Raw genomic sequence first — 23,579 nt, forward strand, 5'->3', positions numbered from 1 at the left:
CATACTCCGTTTGCTTCTCCTGACGTCTGTTTGCGGTTTTGTGGTTTTTGCTTATTAATTCTTTTTGTTTCTTGGTTCCCTCTCCATGCCTGCCGTCATGCGCAATTCAAATGAGCGGTGATCACGTGTGCCTACTTGTTCTCGTTTTTCTATGTTTGTGTTAAAAAATTTCAGTTGGAAGTCAGCGCTAGTCCTCGTCGTTTCTTCGTCCTTGTGTATCCCACGCGCTGTTCACATCAATATGGAATACCAACTAGCCCGGTCATACACCTTGCTTTGTCCATAGAGCTTGGTCATTTGCTGAACAAATGATGAAATATACTTTTCAGCAGAACAAATTTCAGCTTCTAAAACGACGTCCTTTAGCAAAACAAACACAGCCTTCACAAGAAGCGTAAAATGTGCATGAAAAGCTCGTGGCAGTATTTCAGCAAGTCAAGGCAGACTGTAAAATAAAAGCCAAGAACGCCACTCCGCAGCTTTCCAAAATGCGCGATCAGACAAGGGTCGCCCTGACCTTGAAAAGATGATGGGTGGCTTTATCAAGCGCAACCTTTAGTCTATCAGCTTCAAATGTCTCCCGATGTAACAAGAAGAATTGGCAGCTGATAGGCACATTTCGGTGACCTGCTTTGTGACGCCTTCCAACACGCAATGCATCTAGTCAGGAGGAAGGCCCCACACAAGATCAAAGCCTTGCAGCTTGACAAGAGTTGATGGCCCCTTGATGCCGAAAACTGGTTCCTTCCGACGAACTGCTTCCACCATGGCTTTTAGCACGCCACTGTGTGTCCTGTCAGCCACTTGGTTGGAGAATGGGTACTTCAGAGCACCTGCGAGCAAAATTTTTTCCCTCTTAAGAAGATTCTTGTAGTAATAAACTCTTGCTGGCACATGAAAATTTGCTTCCTCCTAAATGAGATCCCTGAGAGCATCGAAAGCTGATATCAAACGTAATGCTTTTTACATACAGCAATTACTGACTTCAGCTGCTGAAAACGTCATGATAGCCGCATGTTTATTTCCAAGAGAATACGCGGTTAGCCAGTTCTTTTTTTTCTGCAGGCATTCTGTACTTACTAATGATTTTATCATGCAAGTAAATGAACTGCAAGTACATTTTTGTTATCATGCTCTTGTACGTTGCACTGCAGAGAGAGAAGAGCATGAATATTTACGTTATCTGGTTTGAACTATTTCGGACTACATAACGCAGTAGTAGCCCTGTATTTCTGCCCATACAAAGTGGCTTAGAGGTAATAAGTTTCAAAGGATCTTGACCAATTTCTGTGGTACCTGTTTTCTCGAGTGCAACAGAAAGCTTACGAGCCACAGTGTCAAATCATGTAACGGTAACAAGAAAAGTGCAGCTATACATTTATCAGGATTTTTCTATCTGCAGCGCCGCTGGAGTCGTACATACAGCACGTGCTGCAAACAGTGGTAGGCGAGCACAATAGCAACTAAACGGTAGACTGAAAGAAAGCTTATGAGTAAGGCCATTACGCTGTGTTTATCAAGCTTGTGTGTGGCTGCAGTTTGCGTTCATGTGTCGTGGTTCAGTGCGCATGTGCCACAGCTCGACATGGGTTTTCAGTCATAAATACCACAGTCAGCTCCTTTTACTGTAATGGCCAATACAACAGCAATTCGAGTGTTTCCTTCACAGAAGAACAGATCTTTCTCACCGAGCAGCTCAATATACTGGATTTTGTGACTTTCAAATGTAATTCAAAAATACAAAATATATTCCATTCGCAGATATAACATTTAGTCTTTGCATTATCACCGGGATCTAACTGCACTGTCTGGCCAACTTGAAATATTTACTTTCAAATGTACAGGGAGATTCCAGGATTTTATTATGTATGCTTGTATTGGCCCCTCAACTCTCAACAAATAAAAATAGCTGCACGATCACTCAATACACCTTTATTGTGCTAGTTCACTTCAATTTTCGAATAATGTGCTTTCCAGGTTAATTAAAAGTTCACATCTTTGTAAATCCATTAGTCATTACAAGACGGACTATATTATGTGCCACCAGATAATTTACTTTAGTGCAAGAATGATTTTTTACTCTCTGCCCTACTACTTTTCAAAACCTTAACTGTTATTGAGCCAGAGATAAAATAAAGAACGAGTGTTGATGATGCCCCAATAAAGTTCCTTCACTCGCCCACCATAGTATCACAAATTCTGACATCTGGTAACAGCAATTAGGCTTCTTTACCAGTAAATATGGGCTTATTGTGTTCTCAAAAACCAGACTTCATGCAGCAAGCTCTGAGACAATGCAGCTGCAATATAAAAACAGTATTGTAATACTAGTGATATAAAACTGATGTATGTACTTTTTCGTTTCACTAAAATGCCGAAAATAAAACTCTGACTCTTATTTAGCGCTGTGTCCCGTCTTGCTCTGTCGTCGTCTGTGTGAATTTTTTGCGCTACTGTTCACAATTATGCAATACCAACTAGCCCACCAGTCTGTCCTTTTAAACTTCCTTTTTTTGAAAAATTGCATGTACCCTCAATAATGGAGAAACAATGTTCTCAAAGAACAATTATGGTCAATTTAAACCGGAATGGCTGCTTCTTTTTAGTGCACGTTTAGGATTGCACCATAAAAAAGACAACATATCTTTTGCTTGGCCATACAAATGTGCTTTTACTATTTCGGAAACTCTGTAGACTAACATGACTGTTAAAACTAGTTTCACTTTTAATGGTAATTATGAAGCTAATCAAATGCCCAACAAATGCAAGTTCCAATAATTTATGACGTTGGTTTTGCAGGTAGCTGTATCACAAAATTTTATTAAATTTGATAGCCATAATTTAGAATATCTTTAAAAAATGTAAGCACATCATAAATATAATATCTTGAACATAAGATTAATGCAATGTAAATAAAGCTGATACATTTCAGAAGCTTATAAAAGTCATAGAGTCAAAGGCTTACCATCAATCACTTGGCCTCGCTGCAAGCACCAGCTACATCCAAAGTATCCATTGAAGTGTTTGCTGTTCAGGATAGCTGCCCTTGCTGGGGAGTCAACACAACAGGCAACCGCATGTACCGCTGATCTTACGGTTTTCCCGGCATGCGACCATACAAGTGTTCCAACACTGTTGATTTCTGAGACAAACTGTGCCATGAAGACATCCATGGGTGGGTGTGCTCTGGCAAACCATAGCCCTGTGATCAACACATTTTGCCACCGAATCAAAACAGGCAGTTCATTGACCACCACTTGAATGGGCCAGATTGTGCTCTTGCTGGAGTCAAACACAGGTGCCCCATCACAATTGAACGACAACGCGACATCGCTCCACATCATGTTCATTTGTTTTCTGATGCTTCGATAGAGACTTCCATCTGTTATGTCAGTAAACACACCTGGCACCTGGGATCTGGATGACGATTTCAGCAAATTAGCATGAAGAGCTCCACCGACTTGTTTTAGAAGATCAAGCAACTGCTGCTTCAGGTTGAACAATAAAAAAAAAACTTCCCGAGCTCACTAAGTCTTGAAACCTTTTTTTCTGCACGACATGTGGTACACATCACACTGGACTTGGTTTTGGCATCACAGGATAAGCCGGGGTAGTCGTGGCAGTTTTGGCAAAACAAGTGCACCTTTAAGGCCTCTTTTCTGCTTCCCCATAGTTTTCTCAAGGAGTAGGTAGTACAGGGCACAACTTTCACACCAAAGAGTGTATTAATCAGAGTCAGAAGTCCTTGCACTTGGGTCCATGTGAGGCCTGCACTGACTATATATGTAAGTACAAGCACAAAGGCTTGAGCTTTGGTAGTTGCCTGTTGAGGGAGGGTTTCGTGGCCTAGTTTTGCAAAGAACTTGGTGAAATCGTCTTCAATATCTTCATTGGCACTTCCATCATCATCATGCAGCTGTGCATTGCCTTCATCCCCACTGTCGACTTCATCTGGTTCTTCGACAGGATCACTCAACTCAGCAGCAAAACTACCCTCATTAGCATAGGAGCTTTGTGTGTCGTCACCACATTATACATCTTCTTCACTAGCAGCTTGTCTCATACCCTCTGTATATTCGTCTTCCACACACATGCGAACTGCCGGTAAATCTGCAGTATGCACTTCTGAAGTGCTACAGCTAGCTTGGCTTGAGCCATCAGCATTGTGGTCGCGAGCATTCACTACAGAAGTGCCACCAGTGGGAAGGCTGAGCGGGTTGGTTGGTGAGCTCTGTAAAAATATGGAGATAATAAAGGCAAATTATCTTCATGGACTGTTTACAAATGAATATCAAAGAATGCTGGTGAAATGCAGGTTGCTGTATTTCACCGCAACTAACATGACTTGCCTGCCTCCAATGTTTTAGATATGTCATCGTTATATACAGCACGTCATTATAGAAATAAGAATTAGGTGCTGTGTAAATTCAAAGCATTTTTTTAGTACCAAACCTTTACTTTTAATTTTATATACAGTGTTCTTTCACATGCAAATAAATACAAGTGAGTGAATGTATGTCATCCCAATAGGAATTCAGGCCTCTTTAGCCAGGATCAAACCTGCAACCTTGAGGTAAGGTATACATCATGGCCACAAATTGAGCCGCATTAGAAAGTAACACTATGCTAAGAAATGTGCCACATTAGGAGTGCAGATACTGTGAACGCTGGTGCATCGCTGATGCCGGCATGGGAAGCAAGGCAACGAGCTTTGACAAATCAAAAGCTGCACTATCACAACTCTGAAAAACACTACGTGAGCCAGATAAAGTCTTCGGATTGTATGCTGCACAGGCAGGTTGCCTTTAAACGACCGCCTGCAGTGCACCAGTGAATACAGTCAAGAAGCAAGTCTTTGTTAGCACACTGAATAAAACTACCTCCCATATATAATCAGAAAGCAAGTGTGACACTACCTGAGTAGTTAAGAGGAAAAAAAGGCAACACCTACTCTTAAGGCAGCCATAACAGTTTCTGTATGGAATTTCCCATTGCAGTTACTGACTGCTAGTCGCCTGAAGTTATGTCAACAACGTAGGATGGAAAGCTTTTCTCTCTCTTGCTTTTTAATCCCGAAGTAGCTATAATAGTTTTCAGTTCCAGTCATTTCACAACCCTCATTGCTGTAAACCTTTCCAAAGTGCTTTAAATCACCAAAGGATACCTCGACGCAAAGCTGGAAGTACCAATGCATAATGAATGAGTACCAATGCAAACTGAATAAAGAGCCTGCCATTCAAAGTGTCAAGTGTGGCACAAATTTCTCACAACAGTTGCTAATGTGGATAACTACTGTCTCTGACAAATTTTCGGCTGTCTGCTGCGGAAATAAACTTTCCCAGTTGCAATCAGAATTGTTCTAGTGGATGCCCTATAACGTTGTGTCTGGGTGCTCACAGGAGGCTTCTTATGTAAGCTGTCTCAAATACGCGAACTTTAGAACGTACATGCTGAAGAATAGCGCAAGAGAAATAATTGGGCTCGTTCAGCTTTAATAGTACGTCCATGACATTTGCTGACATTTCGAAATAAAAATTATGACAGTGGGGTGGGGGTGAAGGGGGTTCTACTGCTCTCAGTAGGTGCCATCATTGATCTCGCCATAGACGTGAAGAGTACATTGCTAGTGTCCCTCTGAACGAACCGGTACATTTATCTCCTTCGTAAAAGCCTGATATTCTCCACGTACAAAATGCTGAATACTCAAGAGCGATACCTGACAGCTCTCTCTAATGGAAAATTCCCATACTGCAGCAAAAGGCATTCTGACAGTCGGTATATTACAGAGAATAAGAAAGAAAATATTAGGGATATGCTGAGCTACACTGTTATCAATGTACATGTATGTACCGCCTGCGCTATAATTTGGCTGCATTTTATACCATAGGAGGAGACCACGGTGGGTAGGGGGAATCTGACGCACCCCCCCGGACGTCTTTATAGGGGGCCAGAGCCCCCTCTGATGCCAGCCCGAAATAGTTTTCAAAAACTGCACTGGCATCCCCGTCCACTGAAAACGGTCTGTTGGCCATCCAGTCTGGCAGCCATTTCACAAGGGGCTGTTTATGCCCGCTTCTTTGCAGGACATTATAAAGTTTGGATCATGTGACAAGTAAAACATTCAGAGCAATGCCACCCCCCCCCCCTCTTTTGGCTACGGGCCTGGTTTTATACTTTGGGACACATGCCTCTAAGCTTCGTCCCCTTGTTCGTGTGTGAGCCAGCCAACGATAACGATCTCAGGACCTACATCTATATAGACAACCAGCCGTTGGCAGACGACAACTGGGTGAAATTCAGTACGAGAAAGCTCACGGCTGCCGTGAGTATAGACACTGCCGATGTACGCCACCTCGCCGTGCCACAGCTGTCAGCTGGCTTGCCGGGCGCGGCGAGGATACACACACACACCGCCTCCGACGGCGCATAAATGTTTGATCACGGGTAAACTTCCCCTTTGTAACATGCAGATGCGCCGCAAGCAGCTTGCAAACCGCTTGTGTGCCTTCGACTTCACCCAATCAGATAATAAGCCGCCAATAATATGCGTAGGGTACATACCTTGGTCGCAGTGGCAGCGAGTGTGGTTCTTTTCGACACATATTTCCGAGTTTGCCTCGGAACCTGGGCGCTCGATCCAGGCTGCAGGTACTGCCGGTAACGTTTTGACGGCGTTTGCGACATCCTTGCGATCACCACTTCACCACAAAACCGCTTGGCGCAGCCGGCATTGCCAGTTTACAATACGACTCTAATACTGCAGTACGACTACAGTGTTCTAGAATAGTTCACGTAGTACGACACTTCATTGACTCTATCAGACGGGAGAAAACAGAAATAGGCACGTCCTCATTACTACACGTGGAGGGAAAACGGGAAAACACTACACGACTCTGGATGAATGGGCGCGAAGTGGGCTTAGTGGAATGGATGAATAAATGAGTTGGAATGTTAATTGGTTGGTCACAGCCTGGTGGCGTGCTGACGTGTACAAAATTTGTTGAGTGCTTTCCCTTTCACTGTTTCATCATGTAGAGCTTCTAAAGCGACACAGATATCCTCTGCATGAGTGAATACTGACAAAACGTGAAATTTGTTGGGGTTTTTGTGCAGTCTCAACAACGGCGAAAGACTGAACACCCTCTACACATGACTCTCTATCGATTTTTTCGCCGTTTTGATGCGAACAAACAAGCTCTTTATTTATAGCGTCTTTCAAGATAAATTAGGCTTTTGCCCATTTTCACATTGCTACCATTTATTTCATTCTGTGTTCATTGCATTTGACGTGTCCCGTGTGATACAGAGACAGGAAAGACGCGTTAAAACGCTTTCACACAAATTGAGTTATTGAGCGGTAGTTCGATTTTGTTCGCCGTTGTTGTTTGTACACGAGCTTGCTTTCACACCTTGTGCATGCATTCCCGTCTAAAAAATGCGCATGAAGAGTGGGTACGTCGTACCCAGCCGTTCAAATTGACATAATTCCACGAATACATGTTTCGAAATGACACCAGACAGTACATTCACACTGATGTAGAAGGGCAGCGCCAAAAACTAATAATCGATGGACGCGGGTATGACTATAGAACATGCTCTATATCTAGCTGTCGTCGTCTCCTCCTTTGTATTCGTTTATGACGCGCTGCCTTTTCGCATCAGTATGAACCCAAACCAACTCGCCCACTCATCTGTCATATTGCATTACATTCAAGTCGTGAACAACTGCAACAACTGCCGAATTTCAGTAGCACTGCAGAGCTTAGTTCAGCTAGGTGCATAAAGCATAAAGAACGCACGTGTTGATGCTGTTTTTCTTTGCAGTTTTTTTTTTGCTATCGTCGTTGCATTAATGAACCACCTTCTGCGGATATCTTGAGGTCCAATTGTAGCGCGCGGAAGTTGCCTTGTAGTATTTCTGAACGAAAGAAGGAGGATTTCAAGGGCTCGCGATTTTTCCTTAATTATTAGACACAAACTAATTAGAACTAACGGACCAGAAACCCAAGGAAAGTATAGGGCATGTGATTTGTAGTTACTATATATAGCAGGGGCGTAGCCAGGAATTTTTTTCGGGGGGGAGGGGGGGTTCAACCATACTCTATGTATGTTCGTGCGTGCGTTTGTATCTGTGCGTGTATATATGCGCAAGCAAAATTGAAAAATTTCGGGGGGGGGTTGAACCCCCCCCCCCCCCTTGGCTACGCCCCTGATATATAGCGTAAGATCTGAAGAAAGTAAAGTCGACGTTATTTCATCCACTTCACTTTCTTTAGATTTTACGCACTATATACTACAAATTCCATCCCCTAACTTTCCTTGTTTTCCTGATCCGTTAATTAGTTCTGGATGTATTTTTATTGAAAACCAGCAGATAATGATACCACGGAAGGTATACATACGGGTACGTTAATGGCACTGTTTCAAATGCAGTATTGTATTGATTGTGAAAGATTTGTAGAAAGTAAACAGGATGAAAAAGCAACATGCAAGTTCGGTCGCCACCGGCGGCAAGTTCTCTTATCGTCCACTTTACTTTCTTCATTTTATTCTATGTCGTAATCACTACAATGCACTTTTCGAAGTGCATTGTAGTTTATAGTTAACGTCCTTGGCTTTATCATCTGCTGGTTTTCCAAACAAAGAAACGAGCCCTCAACATTACCTTCATTAATGTATTGCTTATCGCAATCCTCTAAATTTTCCATGATAATGAAAGTGAACGACAGGCAGCTACGCAATCCATGAACGTGGCGAACGCCGTCAACTCCTTATTCATGCCATTTTCCTCCTTTGTGTCTACACAGTGTCCATTCCTACCGTTCAGTGTCATTATATATGTTCTAGAGAAAAAATATATTTCTTGTAGCGAGGCGAACGGATAGGAAGCAGGAAAGTGGCGAATGCCGCCAGGCCATCACACACAGTGCGCACATGTGGGAGACTAGCCATCAGCGACCACCACAAGTCGTATCCGTAATCGTATGCGCCTGTTGTCTTTCACTTTCACGTGTTCCGGCCGTACTCCGACATTTGTTCACACGCTTTCTGTGACAAAATGCTTGTGTTCGTCCAATACGAGGTTGACTCGGCCACAGAGGTAGTCGAACACGTTACTGTGGAAGGGTTTCAACCAAAAAACGTTGCCGACTTCGATGCCACGCATTCGTACGATGTATGGTGGAACGGCAATGCCACTGTTGACGGCGGCTACTACAAGGCCAAAGTGCTCCACATGACAGGTCAGTGGTTCCTAAATTCTTGTCAGGCACGTAGCCAGAAATTTTTTTCGCCTCCCCCCCCCCTCCTGGCTATGTGCCCAGTGATGGAAGTGCTGCTCCAAACCGCTCCGAAAAAGAAATGCTGCTCCAATGTGTAATATTTGCTAGTGATTGCTCCGAACCTGCTCTGAAATGGCATTGACAAACTGAAAACCATCAACCAAAAACAAGCTTTATATATTATTACCCAAGTATGCTAATATGCAGCTTGCTTACTAGCTGCATACTAGAATATGGACGATAGCTCAAGTACTGACACTATATATGTCTGATTTAGCTGTATGTTTGTACCTGACAATCAGGCTGTTTTGTTGAATTGTGTGTGAGGTTAGTGTGATATACTGATTGCTAACTTCTGCTGTGATGACCCTGATGATTACATTTATCACTTAATCAGCTTTGGCCTCATTTGTCATGCCATAAGAACTGGCATTTTAAGTGCCCATTTAGCTGCTTTTTTTGCTTGTTTGTTTTTTTGAAATTTTACATGCTGACTATTTTGGTGAAGTATGAAAATGACATATTGCTATGATCTGGTACTGATCATAAACTGCTGCTTTGGCGATGGTTACATGTTGTTGTGGCTACTTTTACAATCTGGTGTTACAAGTACAAGTACCTTACATATTTGTCGCTCAATTTACTAAGTGTTCGGTGACTATCCATCTGTTTTATTTGCTTCTTGTAATTTGCAGCAATTATTGCATGTGCAATACACTTAATACAAATATTAACATTTATGAGGTGCTTAATAATGCTTCAGACTCCAGAAGTCGTTAAAAATATTTTGCCACCTGCTCTGAAAACACTTAAGGCTGCTCCAAAGCATCATTTTTTGTGCTCCAGAGTCTGCTCCAAAAAGCAAAATGCCGCTTCCATCACTGCGTGCCTTATTCCTGCGGTATACTCAGTGGCAAAAAATGTGATGGATATATAGGCAGACACATGGGCAACAACACGTTTGATCATGATCAGGGCCGACGCGGATCGAATTTTGTTGAATTGCAATCAACAATGGTTGATCTCACACTGTTGAAAGTAATCCGTATAGAATTTGGCGCAAAACGTCAGCCTAGTTGTGATCGTCTAGATCCCGATTGGGCCTGACTGCGATTAAGATCCGTGTGACACCTTCATCCACAAGACAGCAACACCGTCACTGCACCATTTTGAAGGTCCGGTCGTGCCCCGTCCGTGCTATCCATGAGTCGACGTGCAGAAGTTATTCAGGTCGTCTCTAGTCATCCAAGTCAGCGTTCGGATCTCGAGCACAGCGCGAGCAGTGAGTTTTTCGAGCGTGTAGCAAGTGCGCGGACCTTCAAAATGCCGACCCCGTCGCTAGCGCTCCTCGCGGATGACATCAAGTGCATACCCCCTTAGCTTTTCGTTTTGGAGAACTGCAAACACATCAAAATGTAACGGCATAGTTGAAAATAGTCCAGTAGTCAGTTCAATGTGGCAGACAGACGCAATCGTTATCGCGCCTGTCATTTGTCTGCACAACGTCCGTTTCGCGCTTCCTCCCCCTTCATACCATGTAGGGCTGAGCAAGCATACATTCAATTTGTTTCGTGATACTATACAAGATACTCAGGCAAGAAGTATTGGGCGTACGGATACAAAATACTACCGCAAACCGCAACAATTTCTGATACAATACTTGCCAATTTATCTTAAGATTCTTCGATATATTCGCAAATTTATTGTTATAGACCCCCATAATGTAGTAGTGAGAGCCGATGCACAAAGAGAGGCCAGTTGAAAATTTTTTAAATGTGACCAATTTCATTTCATTTTAATGAAATGTCTGTTAATATATCAAAAGTGTTGTCCTTCTTGCTCAAAGTACATTAATTTACTTCCTAAAAACTTCTTAGGATTTATTTTAGCTGCTTAACAGGGCAGCTCTATATACACTTCGCTAACAGTGCTCCTTGCTTGTCATTTTATAGTGAAAGTTTACTAGCCTAGTCGAGCAACTTCCGCCATGTATCTCCACGTGGCGTTGAAGCAAAGAATGTGTACACCGTGACAAGCTGCACAAAATTTAGTTGTGGTGTTGAAGTTGTGCACGAGCCTACAATGAACACGTTCGTAGGCTCATCAGTATAGCTCTCTGAATACCCTTCCTCAGCGTCTGAGGTGAAAGTGCGAGGAGCGCACACAATCCGAGACGATCTCAGCTTGCGCTCAGCGGTGCTAGCAGTTTTTTGTGTTTTAAACCAAAATACACCAAAATAAGAAACACGAGCGCATGGCAGTACAGTTACACAAATCGTCGCAGGACACTGCTGCTATTCACGATATTGCCACTCATAGGTCTCATTACCTGCCAATTAATAATAGTAGAAACAATAAAAATAGGGAGGCCTAGAAAAGAAAAGCAATTATAACTGAAATATAAAAGCCATTTCATAATAAACATTCATAGTGCTTAACTGTGGAAATATGATACAGGCAGCATCCCTAATATCACAGCTAGGCATGAAGTATCGTCAACTTATACCTGTTAAGGTAAGACAGTAAAAAATTCAGTGCCTATGGAAGACTACCTGAAATGGTTCAGTGGGACGCTCATGAGAAAAGCGGATCATTTGGTGTAACTGTGCTTCTCATATCCCCCACTTAGATCTCTAATACCTGTGTCACACAGGCAGGTTTGAAAGGACATTGAGGCAATGGCCATCGAAACGCTACAACTCTGTCGAACTCAATGGAGTTGGCGCTGCCACACGGCAGTTTTCAACGGCCGTTGAGTGATTCAAGTGTTTCTCACAAAAGTTCTGTGGCGCTGCAAATCTTTATTTTCGTTTTCATGGCATCGTAAGTGAAATAATATAAATCCACTTAAAAGCACACGTTTGTGTGTTGTTTTCGTTTAAACATTTCAATGAACTGTTTATACGTAGTGATAAATGCATGATTAGTTTTGAAGTTGTTGAGCAGCGAAACTGTGCCAACGTGAAAACTGCTTTATTTGGCTGCCATTTTGCGGTTGTGGCGGTTGTGTTTACACGTTTCGGAGTGTGCTGTGACTACATGCTTGTTCCGCCGTGATTAGTAACAACGAAACAGATTTTCACGATGAAAAGCACAAAAACACTAGCTCGGCAAACCCCCCATCCCTCGTCATTCTACACACACACACACACACACACACACACACACACACACACACACACACACACACACACACACACAGACAGAAGAAGTGCTACGGGACTTGTTACGGAATGATAAGTGAAAAACCTAAAACCAAAATCACCACGAGGAAATGAAAAATAAAAAAAAGCAGAACACACAAGCGTACAGAGCAAAAAAAAAGCAGCGACCAATCTGGCGGTTGAGACACACTCAATAACGAGCACGGCGAGCCAACACATCAGTGTTGTCGAGAACATAAGCACTCTGAATGACACAAATACTATATTAAATAACTTATAATGCCCATACACACTCATATAGTTACTCATGCGCTTGACAATCCCACTCTTATGTCTGTGGAAGAATATTGTTGCCTTCTTGTGCTTTCTGTGTCAAGTCTTATGGTCTGTGCAGAAACCCAGGAGGAAATGGACTTGTATATTAGCAAGAGGCCTCGGAAAGCTGTGAACTTGTCCGAAGGAACAGGAAAAAAGAGGACGAAGTCAAAGGTATAGTTGCCAAACTCATTCTATTTTCATCATGGACATCAAAAAGAACCAGGGCTAGGGCTGGCCAGGAGGCACAGTGACAAATTGAGTATGCAGCTGAAACACGCCTTTGCTGTCGATTAAGGAAGCCACATGGAATTTTAAAATGATGACAGAAGCTTACCTGCTATTGGGAAGCATGTTTGAATCCAAAGGCTTGCCTTCTTAATGTGATACATTACTAAGATGTAACTCTTATGGTGTTTATGCACCACACCAGCAATAAGTGTTTTTTTTTGTGTGTGTGATCACATCTGCAGGCCGCACCATCAAGTAAAGTTCCAGGCGCAGAGTAAACGGGAACTGGAACTTGTGGGTGTTATTGAAGGAAGCTAGGATTCAGCGAGTTTTGTCGAGAGCTGCAAGGACATGTCAACTGAAATTGAAACACTTCAGCTAGAGAATGAGCATTTAAAGGGGCAGCTGCAGCTGCAAGAGGCAAAGCTAAAAAAGGCCGAAGATCTCCAACAAGCACTTCAGCTGAATGTGAAACTTCAAGAGGCTCTTGCCTCAAAAGTTTTTGCTACTGGTGAGAGAGAGAGAGAGAGATAATAAAAGGAGAGAAAGGCGGGGAGGTTAACCAGAATTGTAGCATCCGGTTTGCTACCCTACATTAAGGGGAGGGGAAAGGGAAAGAAAGATGGAAAGGACAGCGGATAGAAGAGTACTGGTGAGTGTCCTCCACATGTCTAAGGTATAATCAGCATGTTGTGCACGGTAGGCACAGCCAGTTTACACATTTGTCTCAAGGTCGCTTGACATGTCATCATGACTATGAATGCGACACGTCCCTGCATGTGCATTATGAGGCGTTGTAAGCTGTCAGGAAAAAATATCAACTGATGCTGATGAGTACTAGAAGGCACACAGCAGCAGCATTCTCCCCCCCCCCTCTCTTGAGATAATCGGATACTGAACTATTTCACTAAGTCTGTGGTGAACAGTGCACGCCCATGGACTTTCAGTGGCCTTTTGTTGCATTATTTCAAGATGAGAGCCCTTAAACTACTGATTACCCAGTTGGGAGGCCCTCTGCATCATTAAAAACTGACCTGTTTGTGGCAGCACTAAGAATAGAGCCCAGCAGCATTGGATTAAAGGCGCAGACTGCTATTTCACCACTACTGCAACTGCTTATTGTAGTGTAGCCCATTTTATAAGTCTGCAGTCTTATCAATCAGCTAACCTAGCAAGAAGTTTTATTAAACAGGAAGATAAGCAAAAAATTATTCTGAAAGGACTGTTCTGCTGTGGAATTCATAAAGTAACAGAAATGTGGCCCAAAGCTTACTCGAGAAAAGTGATTGATTCTTCAAAGTGGTGAACAGAAAATATAAAGAATGCTGGTACGTTGTCTTGGGCATTCTTGATGGCAAATGTACAAGTTATCTCTACACAGTGTCATACTTGACAGTACTGTAATTACTGTTTCAGAGAGCAGGATTATTTATGCCAGAAACTTGGACGTGGTGGTGGGGGCTGAAGCTCCTGTATCTTCCCACTCGTTATCAAGTGTAGGAGCAAAAGGTAAGCTAAATATGTTGTTCAATTTCGTGTTCTCAGTGTTAGTGGTTGGTTCGTGTCTCTGGGACGCTGTCTCTTCGCGTGCGCCTTCGTCGCTCCCATAATTTTGCTCGAGTGGCTTGTGTACGCAGCGTGAGCGACATGCACTGGGGCGTCCGCCGCTGCCACCAAGGAAATTTCCATACAACAAAGAATGTAACGGTGCCCTTGGAGCATTACTGTATCGTTACAATATTACTTTGAAAAAAAAAGCGGAATAGCAGTGAAGTTGGAACCAACGACCTCGTTCTTTCCGAGCATGACACGTTAGCCTGTTGCGCCACTAGAACAGATCGGATCAGGTGATCTAACAGGCTACAGCTGTATTGTTGCCACACTGGACGTAACTCTGTTATTCTTACATCTAGACGTAACTGTAATGGCTCCTATCATTACGTCTAGATGTAACGCTAGACACTCCGTTAAGAAAAAACGCGAACCTATCGGTGCGCTGTTTTTATCACACCCATGCTACAATCACTTGACAATACATGCAGAACGGCAAAGAATGTAGATGCCGCATGTTCGCGTTTCTTTCCATCCCCACTGTACGTATTCTGCAGGCACTCTAGGCCAGGCGGCCGATTCGATACTTGCATTGGAGTTTGATAGTACAGTATTCACGATTTATTGTCTATTTCAGGCTATTGCAACCACGTCATTCTCATGCCTCAGTATGCACTGTTGGTGCACTCTGCAAATGGGAAAGAAATCACGATTATCTTCTTTTTTTATTTCCCTTTATTGATAAAGAAAATAAATTCACACGGCCCCTAATGCATTCACCTAAGACGACTGAAAAGCGAAAGCCATTATCTTCTATTTCTTCCCAGTCAATGTATTGAACATCTCCTGCCTCCCTCCGAGATATTTATGCCCCTAACGTGGTTTTCTTACTGCCTCAAGGATCGAAGGCACTGCAAGCTTTCTGCATCTCAGCTGGTTATGCACTACCTCCATGATTGGCCCATTTTGACCAAGCGAAAATATATTATGATGATGTCATGCTATGTGACATCACGATGATGTCACAATTTTGTGATTGGTGACATAATCACATAATGATGGTTTATGGCATCACTCGGGTTGATTCCACCAACGCGGGACGCCACTGGATGCTGCTGACGCTCAATTTTCGCATTTGGTGAGGCATCTATGTTCGGCTGTCAATCCATGAAATTCCAGCTGCCGCTGGTGTTTGCAAGAGGTGGCTTGCAGTAATTGGGCGGGTTAGTAGGTCTCGCATTACACCTTCAAAGTACTCTAGAATATGTAGCCTTCATTTACGACTAGAAGATTTTATAGAATATAAGTAGCGGCGGCTCAGGAAAGATTCAGTAGCCTCAGTTTTAGCAGACTACCCTTCACGCTTGCAGCCCAAGGTAACAACTGAACCAAGCATGACAAGTCTCACTAAAAGTGACCGTGCTGTGTCCGCACTGTCAAGGAACGCACGTACCAGTAGCAACGCTGCCTCGCGATCGCCGCCATGTGCAACGCTGACATTACATCAAAAGCTGAACAATCGGAGCTCATGGACACCACATGCACTATCGCCAAAACAACCGACAGTCGTGATGTACAGTATCACAATGAATGCACACACAAGCCTGAGCAGGCTGCCACCACGCGAGAAAAGCGTCTAGGTCGACAGCTATTGTAATTAGGCCTCTACTTCGCTCAATACTGTTGACATGTGAGCTAAAATACTGTTAACATAGTGCTATTAACATGTGAGTGAATTGCAGGTACATTGACAGCGAAGAAAAATGACAGTTGAAAATTTGTGCTTGCCCGTGTCTTATGAATTGTCGTATAGTCAGCATACAACCAATTTTCATTGCTCGTGCTTGACGAATTTGAAAAATTTTTGCGGCAATCTGTAGCTGATGCAATGAACTCCACTTGCAAGGTCATTCAATGATTGCATGGAAAAGTGTTATTGGGCTTGTTTATTACAGTTCAGCAAAGACTTGCATTGGCCCACATTATTTGATGTCATGATGCTAATCATGCAAACGTTTCTAAGAAATGAAGAGTTGACGGTTCCTTGGCTAATCGTTTCTCTGTACGCTATATGGAGGAAAATGTGAAATCGTCATTCATTCACCCATATATAGCGCAGAGTTTCAAGAAGTCCACCAGTGTTTTTTTGTGGCTTCTTGCAACAAATCGCTGCACACCAATTATACCCTTGCATAACTGTTAATGCCTGGGATACACATAGTCACCTTGACTGTGCCCCCCAAGGCAAAGGCCTCTACCATATTTCACTAATTAAGCCAATGTTGTGCAAGTTGCAGCCACTTCCCCCCACAACCTTCATGATCCTCTCTGCCCAGATAACCTCCCCCTCCCCCTGCTTCTCTTGGAAATCTGTTCTTTATCCTTTAAGGGACCGACAACTGCCCAGAATATGAAATTAGTTGACTCCGCTGATGTAAAGATTGTCCGTTGCACTGACTCAAACCAACCCTGTTTTTTTCGTGAGAGATGGATTTATATTTTTATTTTTTAATTCAAAGTCGCGCAAAATGACATGTGGGGCCTCTGGCGACAAAAACATGAATCATCCGATGAAGACGGCCACGTGACCGTTGATTGCTGTACGCGGTCGACGATTTTTTTGGTAGTATTGAAATATTGTTCGTTTCTTTATATTAAAATGTATTGCTCCATAATAATGTACGTATAAGCCTGCGTTAGTAGTATGCATTAAAGTGGCGCTGCCTTCGCGTGACGTGATGATCCCATGCTCGACAGCGCGTCTTGAGCAACTTTTCAGCGCGCTCATGCAACCGTGCGCGCAGTTGCCAGGTCGCTAAGATTTTGGAGCGACATAGTTTTGCTACCTACACTTCGTCTCAGAAATGACGCACGCTGCTACTCGGTGCGGCCGTGCATATGCACAGTTACGTTTTCGATTACTTGGCTTGGCTCGTGTATCGAGAGAGTAACGACGACGGGACAAGCCATCCATTACACAGGCGCAGGCAACCTTGGGCGCAGGCGCACACAACGCTGTACAAATAACGGGAAGGTGTATAAAGCCACACATCTCATTGTAACAGCTTGCTATTTTCAAAAATGGTTGGAAAGCTCAAAATAAAGGTGGTTAAGCATAGTTACAGTAACTCCTGCGAAAGGAGAACAACGACAGCTTTCACAAGGGCTAGCGGCATCGCTATCAATTATCAGCTTTGCTGGAGCAAGCCTCCATGCGTGTTTGGAGCCTTTCAGATCGAAAAATACTGTTTATAAAATAACTATGTGCTTTTCGGATAAACCACTGCAGCTACAAACGCTACGAAGGGTGAGCTTCCTGTCGCGCCGTAAAAAACTGGGTCGAGAAAAATCAGTTGTCGGTCCCTTTAATGACCATTAGCTTTAGAACGTCATATCAGTCTGAGAAAATCCTAGGCAGCTGCTGCTGTAAGTTAACTCACTGTTCAGAAAGACTGCTTTGACTGTGTTGTTATTGACTCAAGATGTTCGTGTGATGTGCAGTGAAAATGCTGTTTACATGAAAGACTGATCAGTATCCTTGTATAATTTCGTATTCAGGATCCAGTGCAACCACTGCAGCCCTTACTGCATCTGGGTCGCTTGTGCCCAGGCAGCACAGTAAGGCTGTTTAGTTAGATTTATTTCAGAACATATAGCATCATCTGTATATTAACCTATGCGACTGGTACTAAGTTGATTACTTCATTTGTATTCGTGAATAGACAATCTATACAATTTTTGCCTTATTAGTGTGCATGCAGAGATGAGTATAGGTTCTGAATGCAATGTATTCTAAGTTGCATGCTCCGTCAGATACACTATGTGTCCCGAAAAATGCACTTTTAATGTAACAAAAAGCTGCTTGCATTCAGTTACTTGAGAATATGCATGAGTTGACTGTTGTGAGCTGGTGACAGTCATTGGAGAAGGTGCTGCAAAAGTCAGTTACCTTCTGGTGTGCTCATCTACACAGTATTTGCTGAGCTAGATAGTGTTCTGGAAAAGAAACTCTGTCTACTCTGTCCTTTTTCCTATGTTCGCGCGCTGCAAAACCCTGCAATTATGAACACTAACCAACTAGCCCAGGCCTCTACACTTATAAGCCACAAATATGTTTTGCAAAAAGAGTACATTGATAGCAGGCCATAACAATTACAACATGGCAGTGTGCGGTCTGTGTTCCAGTCCGGCCACTTTATTGCCATCTGGTAATAGAATACTTCATTGATGAGGCCGTATTATTTTAGTCATGTTTGTCAGCTTCGTTAAAACAACTAATTTAAAAGGGAAATGTTATGTTCATGCTGCACTACCTCAAAGATTTTTTTTTGTTATGCGGCATGATGCTGTTTCTAGGTGCACGCTATGTGACCTTTTTTGTGGAATATTCTTTAGCTTGTGCATGTTGACACAACTCACCCACAATTTTTCATGCATTGTTTTCAGTTCTCAGAACGTCTGTGGCTTCACGTAGCCCCACAGAACTGCCTCTGCCAGAGCAAAATGGTGAGTTTCCTCTCACATATTTGCCTATTTCTTATGGACACATGTGAAGATTATCACTGTTGCTGTCCAAAATTTTAGTTTGTGCTCACTTAGCCTCACCAATATAGTCGCCTGCATTACCTTTAACACTCGGCGGAGCACTTGCTTACATATTTTTAGTGCTCACAGCTTTTTGTTCGGCATGCTGCAGTCTTTGTAGAAGTACAGAAATATCTCGCTAACTTGAAGTAGCAAAAACCGGAGAAAAAATTGGAGGCAAGTGGATTTTTGAGATAAGTGTAGCAGAGCGTCTACGCTGGCTCTTCATAAAGGTTTTAAAGAAGAAACGGAAGCATACCAGAGGTTTCAACCAGCTGCATTTTCTGACACAGCTTTTTTATTTAGTGCTGAAACACTGACTAAGGCTGGCCTGCTTTGCGGACAACACTTGGACCAAGCAGCTTGGCCTAAAGTTGTTTCATACAACGCATGCACCGAGCCTTCCCGTTGTTGCAGTAAACAAAACATGTTTCTGGTTTTCGGCTGATGTCAACGTCCCTTCCGTAGCTGCAGCTACACTTCCACTTTAACCGAGAGCTGGCTTTGTCCCGATGATTTTTCACTGGATGAAATTTCCATACTGAGCAATGTTGCTAGTGAAATCGGCGTTGCCCACCTCACAGTCCAAAGCGTCAGCCTCCTCTATCAATGTTGTGGTGACTGAAAGGCTGCTCTACAAACGGTGCAATCACTTGAGGAGCGCTGCTTTGACGCGTGAAAAATTTAAGCCTTGAATGCACCTCTTTGTTTAGGGATACCTTCCTTTGCAGTGTTAATGACTTCTTTTGCTTTGGCAGCGTTATTCTCACCACACCACACAGCCAACGAAAAATATCTCTGTCATGTGTGTTGCATAAATAAAGTAAACAGAGTGAATTGCATCAGGTGTGCTATTTTCCAAGGTCTGCCTCTGCATCTTTATCGCATCACATGATAAGGTACACAGTTCCTTGACAAAGCTCTGCCAATAGGTTTCGACTTCGCATTCGGAGAGTGTCTACTTTGTCGAGTTACGGCCGCCTTGCTTGAACATTGTGAAATGGTCCGGTGGCAGTTTTTGTTAAACTCTCAGTCAAGATTTCGAGATATCTAAAACTTTACCCGAAGAGATAAAAAGAAATATATACATCGCATGTATGAGAAATGGTTTGATCTGATCACTGGAAGCCAAGCAGGCAGAAAACACAATGAGTGGCGTGACTCAAAATGAGTGATACAGTCTGCCAAAATCCAACATTAGACGGTAAGTTTTGTGAGAAAATGATTTCCAAAAATGTGTTAGTTCTATGCGAACCTTGATGGTGCAATTATGGCGGCAACTGTAGCAACGTTGTCTCTGTCATTCCCAGACCCTTGTATGGTCATACATGAACATTTCATAGTTTTATTGGAGCACTTTTAGAATAGATGTTGCGATATATACCACCCTGTTAAATAGAACTAATCAGTTCAATTGGCAGAAAGTGTACTAAAATTTCTTCATTGCAGCATCTCAAGATCTGATGCTGAGCAGCACTGCATCAATGGAGCCAAATGAATTTGGTATGAAATGTTTCCTCAAACAGGCTGTTTTTTCTGTGTAGTGGTCGTGGAAGTTTAATAAAATGAAGTGCAAGTGTAACCATTGCTTCTTAAACTGTGGCTTTTCCAACTATTTTGGGCATTTGTCCGCTATAGGTTTTAGGCAAATTGGAATGAAAGGTGATGGTCACAAAGTCATCTTTTGTGAGATAAAGTTGGGCCAATTTAATTACAATGTATACCTCAGTTCTGCTTCTTAAATAGAACTGATCAATTAGTTGGGTGGGTAGAAATTTTACACACACTCTTCATTGCAGCATCTCAAGATCTACTTCTGTGCAGCAGCCCCACATCACCGGAGCCAGATGAGTTAGGTATGAAAAGTCCTAACATGCTGTTTTTATGCACTTTTTATGGAACTTGAGTAAATGAGTGTTACTGTAAATGTCACTTCTACAGTGGTTAGTGTTGTAATTAATTTTGGTCTATGCCTTGCGACAACTGTCTGTGACAGCGCAGCCAAAGCTACGTGGGCAGAGCTTCTGCACATGCCTTACTACCCTAAGTAGTCTGTTTGCGGGTGATTTCAGTTTTGGTCTCGCATGCGCATCTAAGGTGTGCACTTTCGTGCAAGCATGCACGGCTTACAATGTTGTTGCTATGAACATATCAAAGCAAATATGCGAAGAAGATGACGATGATTTAGGAGACTGTTTTGTGCCACTGCCTTAGGTGGAAGCGCCCGAATAATCTCCTGAAAATGCACTTTTCTGTGGCCTCTCGTCTGCGTCACTTCGCGTGTTCTGTCCAAATAAAACGCCGGGCGCGTCGCTTCGGTATCGCTAGCGCGAGCTTAGAGGCACGCGTTCAATGTGAATAAACATTCATTCTTCCTGGCACCTCATGCCTGTTCAGACGCTCCTCTCTCTGCTGCGTCGGCACGAAGCCTTCTCGGACGCCATCGTCTGGGCGGCGCTTGAACCGTACGCTTGCCTGAATGCATGCCCTGGCCGATAGAAAATCGCGTAACATTATTTTTGAAGTAGCGTTATGAAAGTTACGTTATGTGCTTTAATTAAAAGCTTTGACAAGCCTTGATATAGTTATTTGACACAGAGCTGAAGGAACAAATACCTGGAATCATTGCTTAACCCTTCTGCAATACAGATTATATATATAACGCTAATCTGCCAGCAGATCAAGGCTGCATGCAAAGTGAGCGCCATATAGTAATCAGCAGATGCAAAGGCATCGAAGGTCAGGGCTGTCTTGGCCACTACTGGTCAGGAGTAGGCATCTTACGTTTGTAATTCCAAGTGGGCGAAACGTGCTCGATCCTTACATGCCTGAATAGGCTTCTGTATTGCTTTGTCAATGGGCAGAGGACAGTTTAATGAAATGCAAAATGTATAGTAGTGCACATTTTTCTGTATTACCACTTTGTTGTGTGGCTTTGTAAGTTGTTTAAAACTGCAGCGAATGTGCTTGTCATATGTTTGTGTGTAATTGCACTACATTAAAGATGTAAGCTTCAATTCTTATTCATTATAAATGGTTTGTGTGCTAGGAGACGTTCTGACTCCACTGGAAAACAATGGAGAAATGCTCGAAGGCCTGCAGACTGTGATCGGCAGTGCGCGAGATGACGGAAAGGTACTTGCATGCATGGCATGGCAGCTGCTTTTGTTCATATGAAACAGCGTTGTGGCGCAAGAAAAATTGCAAATCTTCACTGGGTTGTGTAGACTGCAGTTTAGAAGTATTCTTCAGACTTATAAAGCATTGCGTTTCTGCAGGCTGCTCACTGGTGCTGCTGTGTAATATGGCTCTTCTCATTGAATGATTTGCTGGTTAGTATACATTGCCAAAAAATACACTATCATTAGGGTGAAAGTCACTTTTTAAAACTATCTTGACAAAGGGAACTTAAGTGTCATAGGTGGTCACCGAACATGTTGGTGCTAAGCTGTTGACGGGGAATGACAAGCTTGTATGTAGGCTATTAAAGCCAAATAAGCCTTCCCCCATTTAACCTCTCGCTACATGCATTCCCAAGGAAAAGCCTGAAGAAATACCAGTGATTATATTCCAAGTTGTAACAAAGCTATTTTATTAAGTTATCTTTTCAAAAATAAATTTAACTCTCCTTGCATTGTCATGAATTTTGGCAAGCTTTTGCCACCTGGTGGCTGCTGGCTGAACCAGGCAAGTGTGTATGGCTGTGCGCATTGTCTGCTGTCTTGGTGCAAATATGTCTAATGCAGTCTTTAATTAATGTTACAGATCTATGCACGCAATGAGAAATGGCTGGAGAAGGAGCCTTGGGGAGCACTTTTTCGAGCAAGCACAGACTCATTGTTTTGTAGGATGGCGACAATGGTGTATTGGACACCCGAGGAATTGAAGGGCCGTAGTGTGACCGGGAAGCTTTCTAACAAATCACGATCACTGGGCCAAACGGAACCAAAACCTCCCTTGACACCGCGAAAGGTGGCTTCTTTGAAAGGTGTGCAACGCAGTAAATATGCATGTCATGAGCAGTTATAGTTGTAGCATCTTGGAACTTGTTTATTTCTTTCACTTTAACTTGATGCTTGAATGGTTCACTACACCAGTAATTTATGCCACCTCTGAGTGCTTTCGTATGGCATACTCTGCATACCTTTGGTATGCCTGGTAGGCGATGCCATGGACTGAGTTGCTAGGACATTAGTGTAGGTTGGGGCCATTCCCTTGCCCATCTCGATATTTATGCTGTTGTTGTAAACAAATACTCATTTGTTACTCTGTAGCTTCTGTTGAAGGTGACATTCACGTAGATGAGGCAAATGGTGTATCGACTCAACGAGGCTTGGTTCATAATAATGGGCTTTGCAAACACCGCCTTGTTGAGACTATATTAGGCGTAGTGTGGTTAAAGTGCTTTGTCATAGTTTGTCAGTGATCTTATATTGGTCACTCAGTAGAAACT

The 23,579-nt window shown here is 43.0% G+C and overlaps 1 protein-coding gene and 1 long non-coding RNA gene across 2 annotated transcripts; one reads left to right on the top strand and one right to left on the bottom strand.

Moving 5' to 3' along the window:
- Positions 1-571: 571 nt before the first annotated feature.
- On the bottom strand, positions 572-3,399 carry LOC119384611 (uncharacterized). Its single transcript, XM_037652477.2, has 2 exons — positions 2,966-3,399; positions 572-833 (listed from the first exon to the last, which is right to left on the bottom strand). The coding sequence occupies exons 1-2, from the start codon at positions 3,348-3,350 to the stop codon at positions 661-663; spliced, it is 558 nt and encodes a 185-aa protein (XP_037508405.1). The 5' UTR covers positions 3,351-3,399; the 3' UTR covers positions 572-660.
- Positions 3,400-13,399: 10,000 nt separating this feature from the next.
- LOC119384628 (uncharacterized) lies at positions 13,400-18,160 on the top strand. Its single transcript, XR_005181908.2, has 3 exons — positions 13,400-13,502; positions 14,408-14,500; positions 18,101-18,160. It is a non-coding gene; the product is annotated as an uncharacterized LOC119384628 (long non-coding RNA).
- The last annotated feature ends 5,419 nt before the right edge of the window (positions 18,161-23,579 follow it).

The sequence above is a fragment of the Rhipicephalus sanguineus genome, chromosome 1, assembly GCF_013339695.2.
Source record: "Rhipicephalus sanguineus isolate Rsan-2018 chromosome 1, BIME_Rsan_1.4, whole genome shotgun sequence".
In the NCBI taxonomy this organism is placed as follows: Eukaryota; Metazoa; Arthropoda; class Arachnida; order Ixodida; family Ixodidae; genus Rhipicephalus; species Rhipicephalus sanguineus.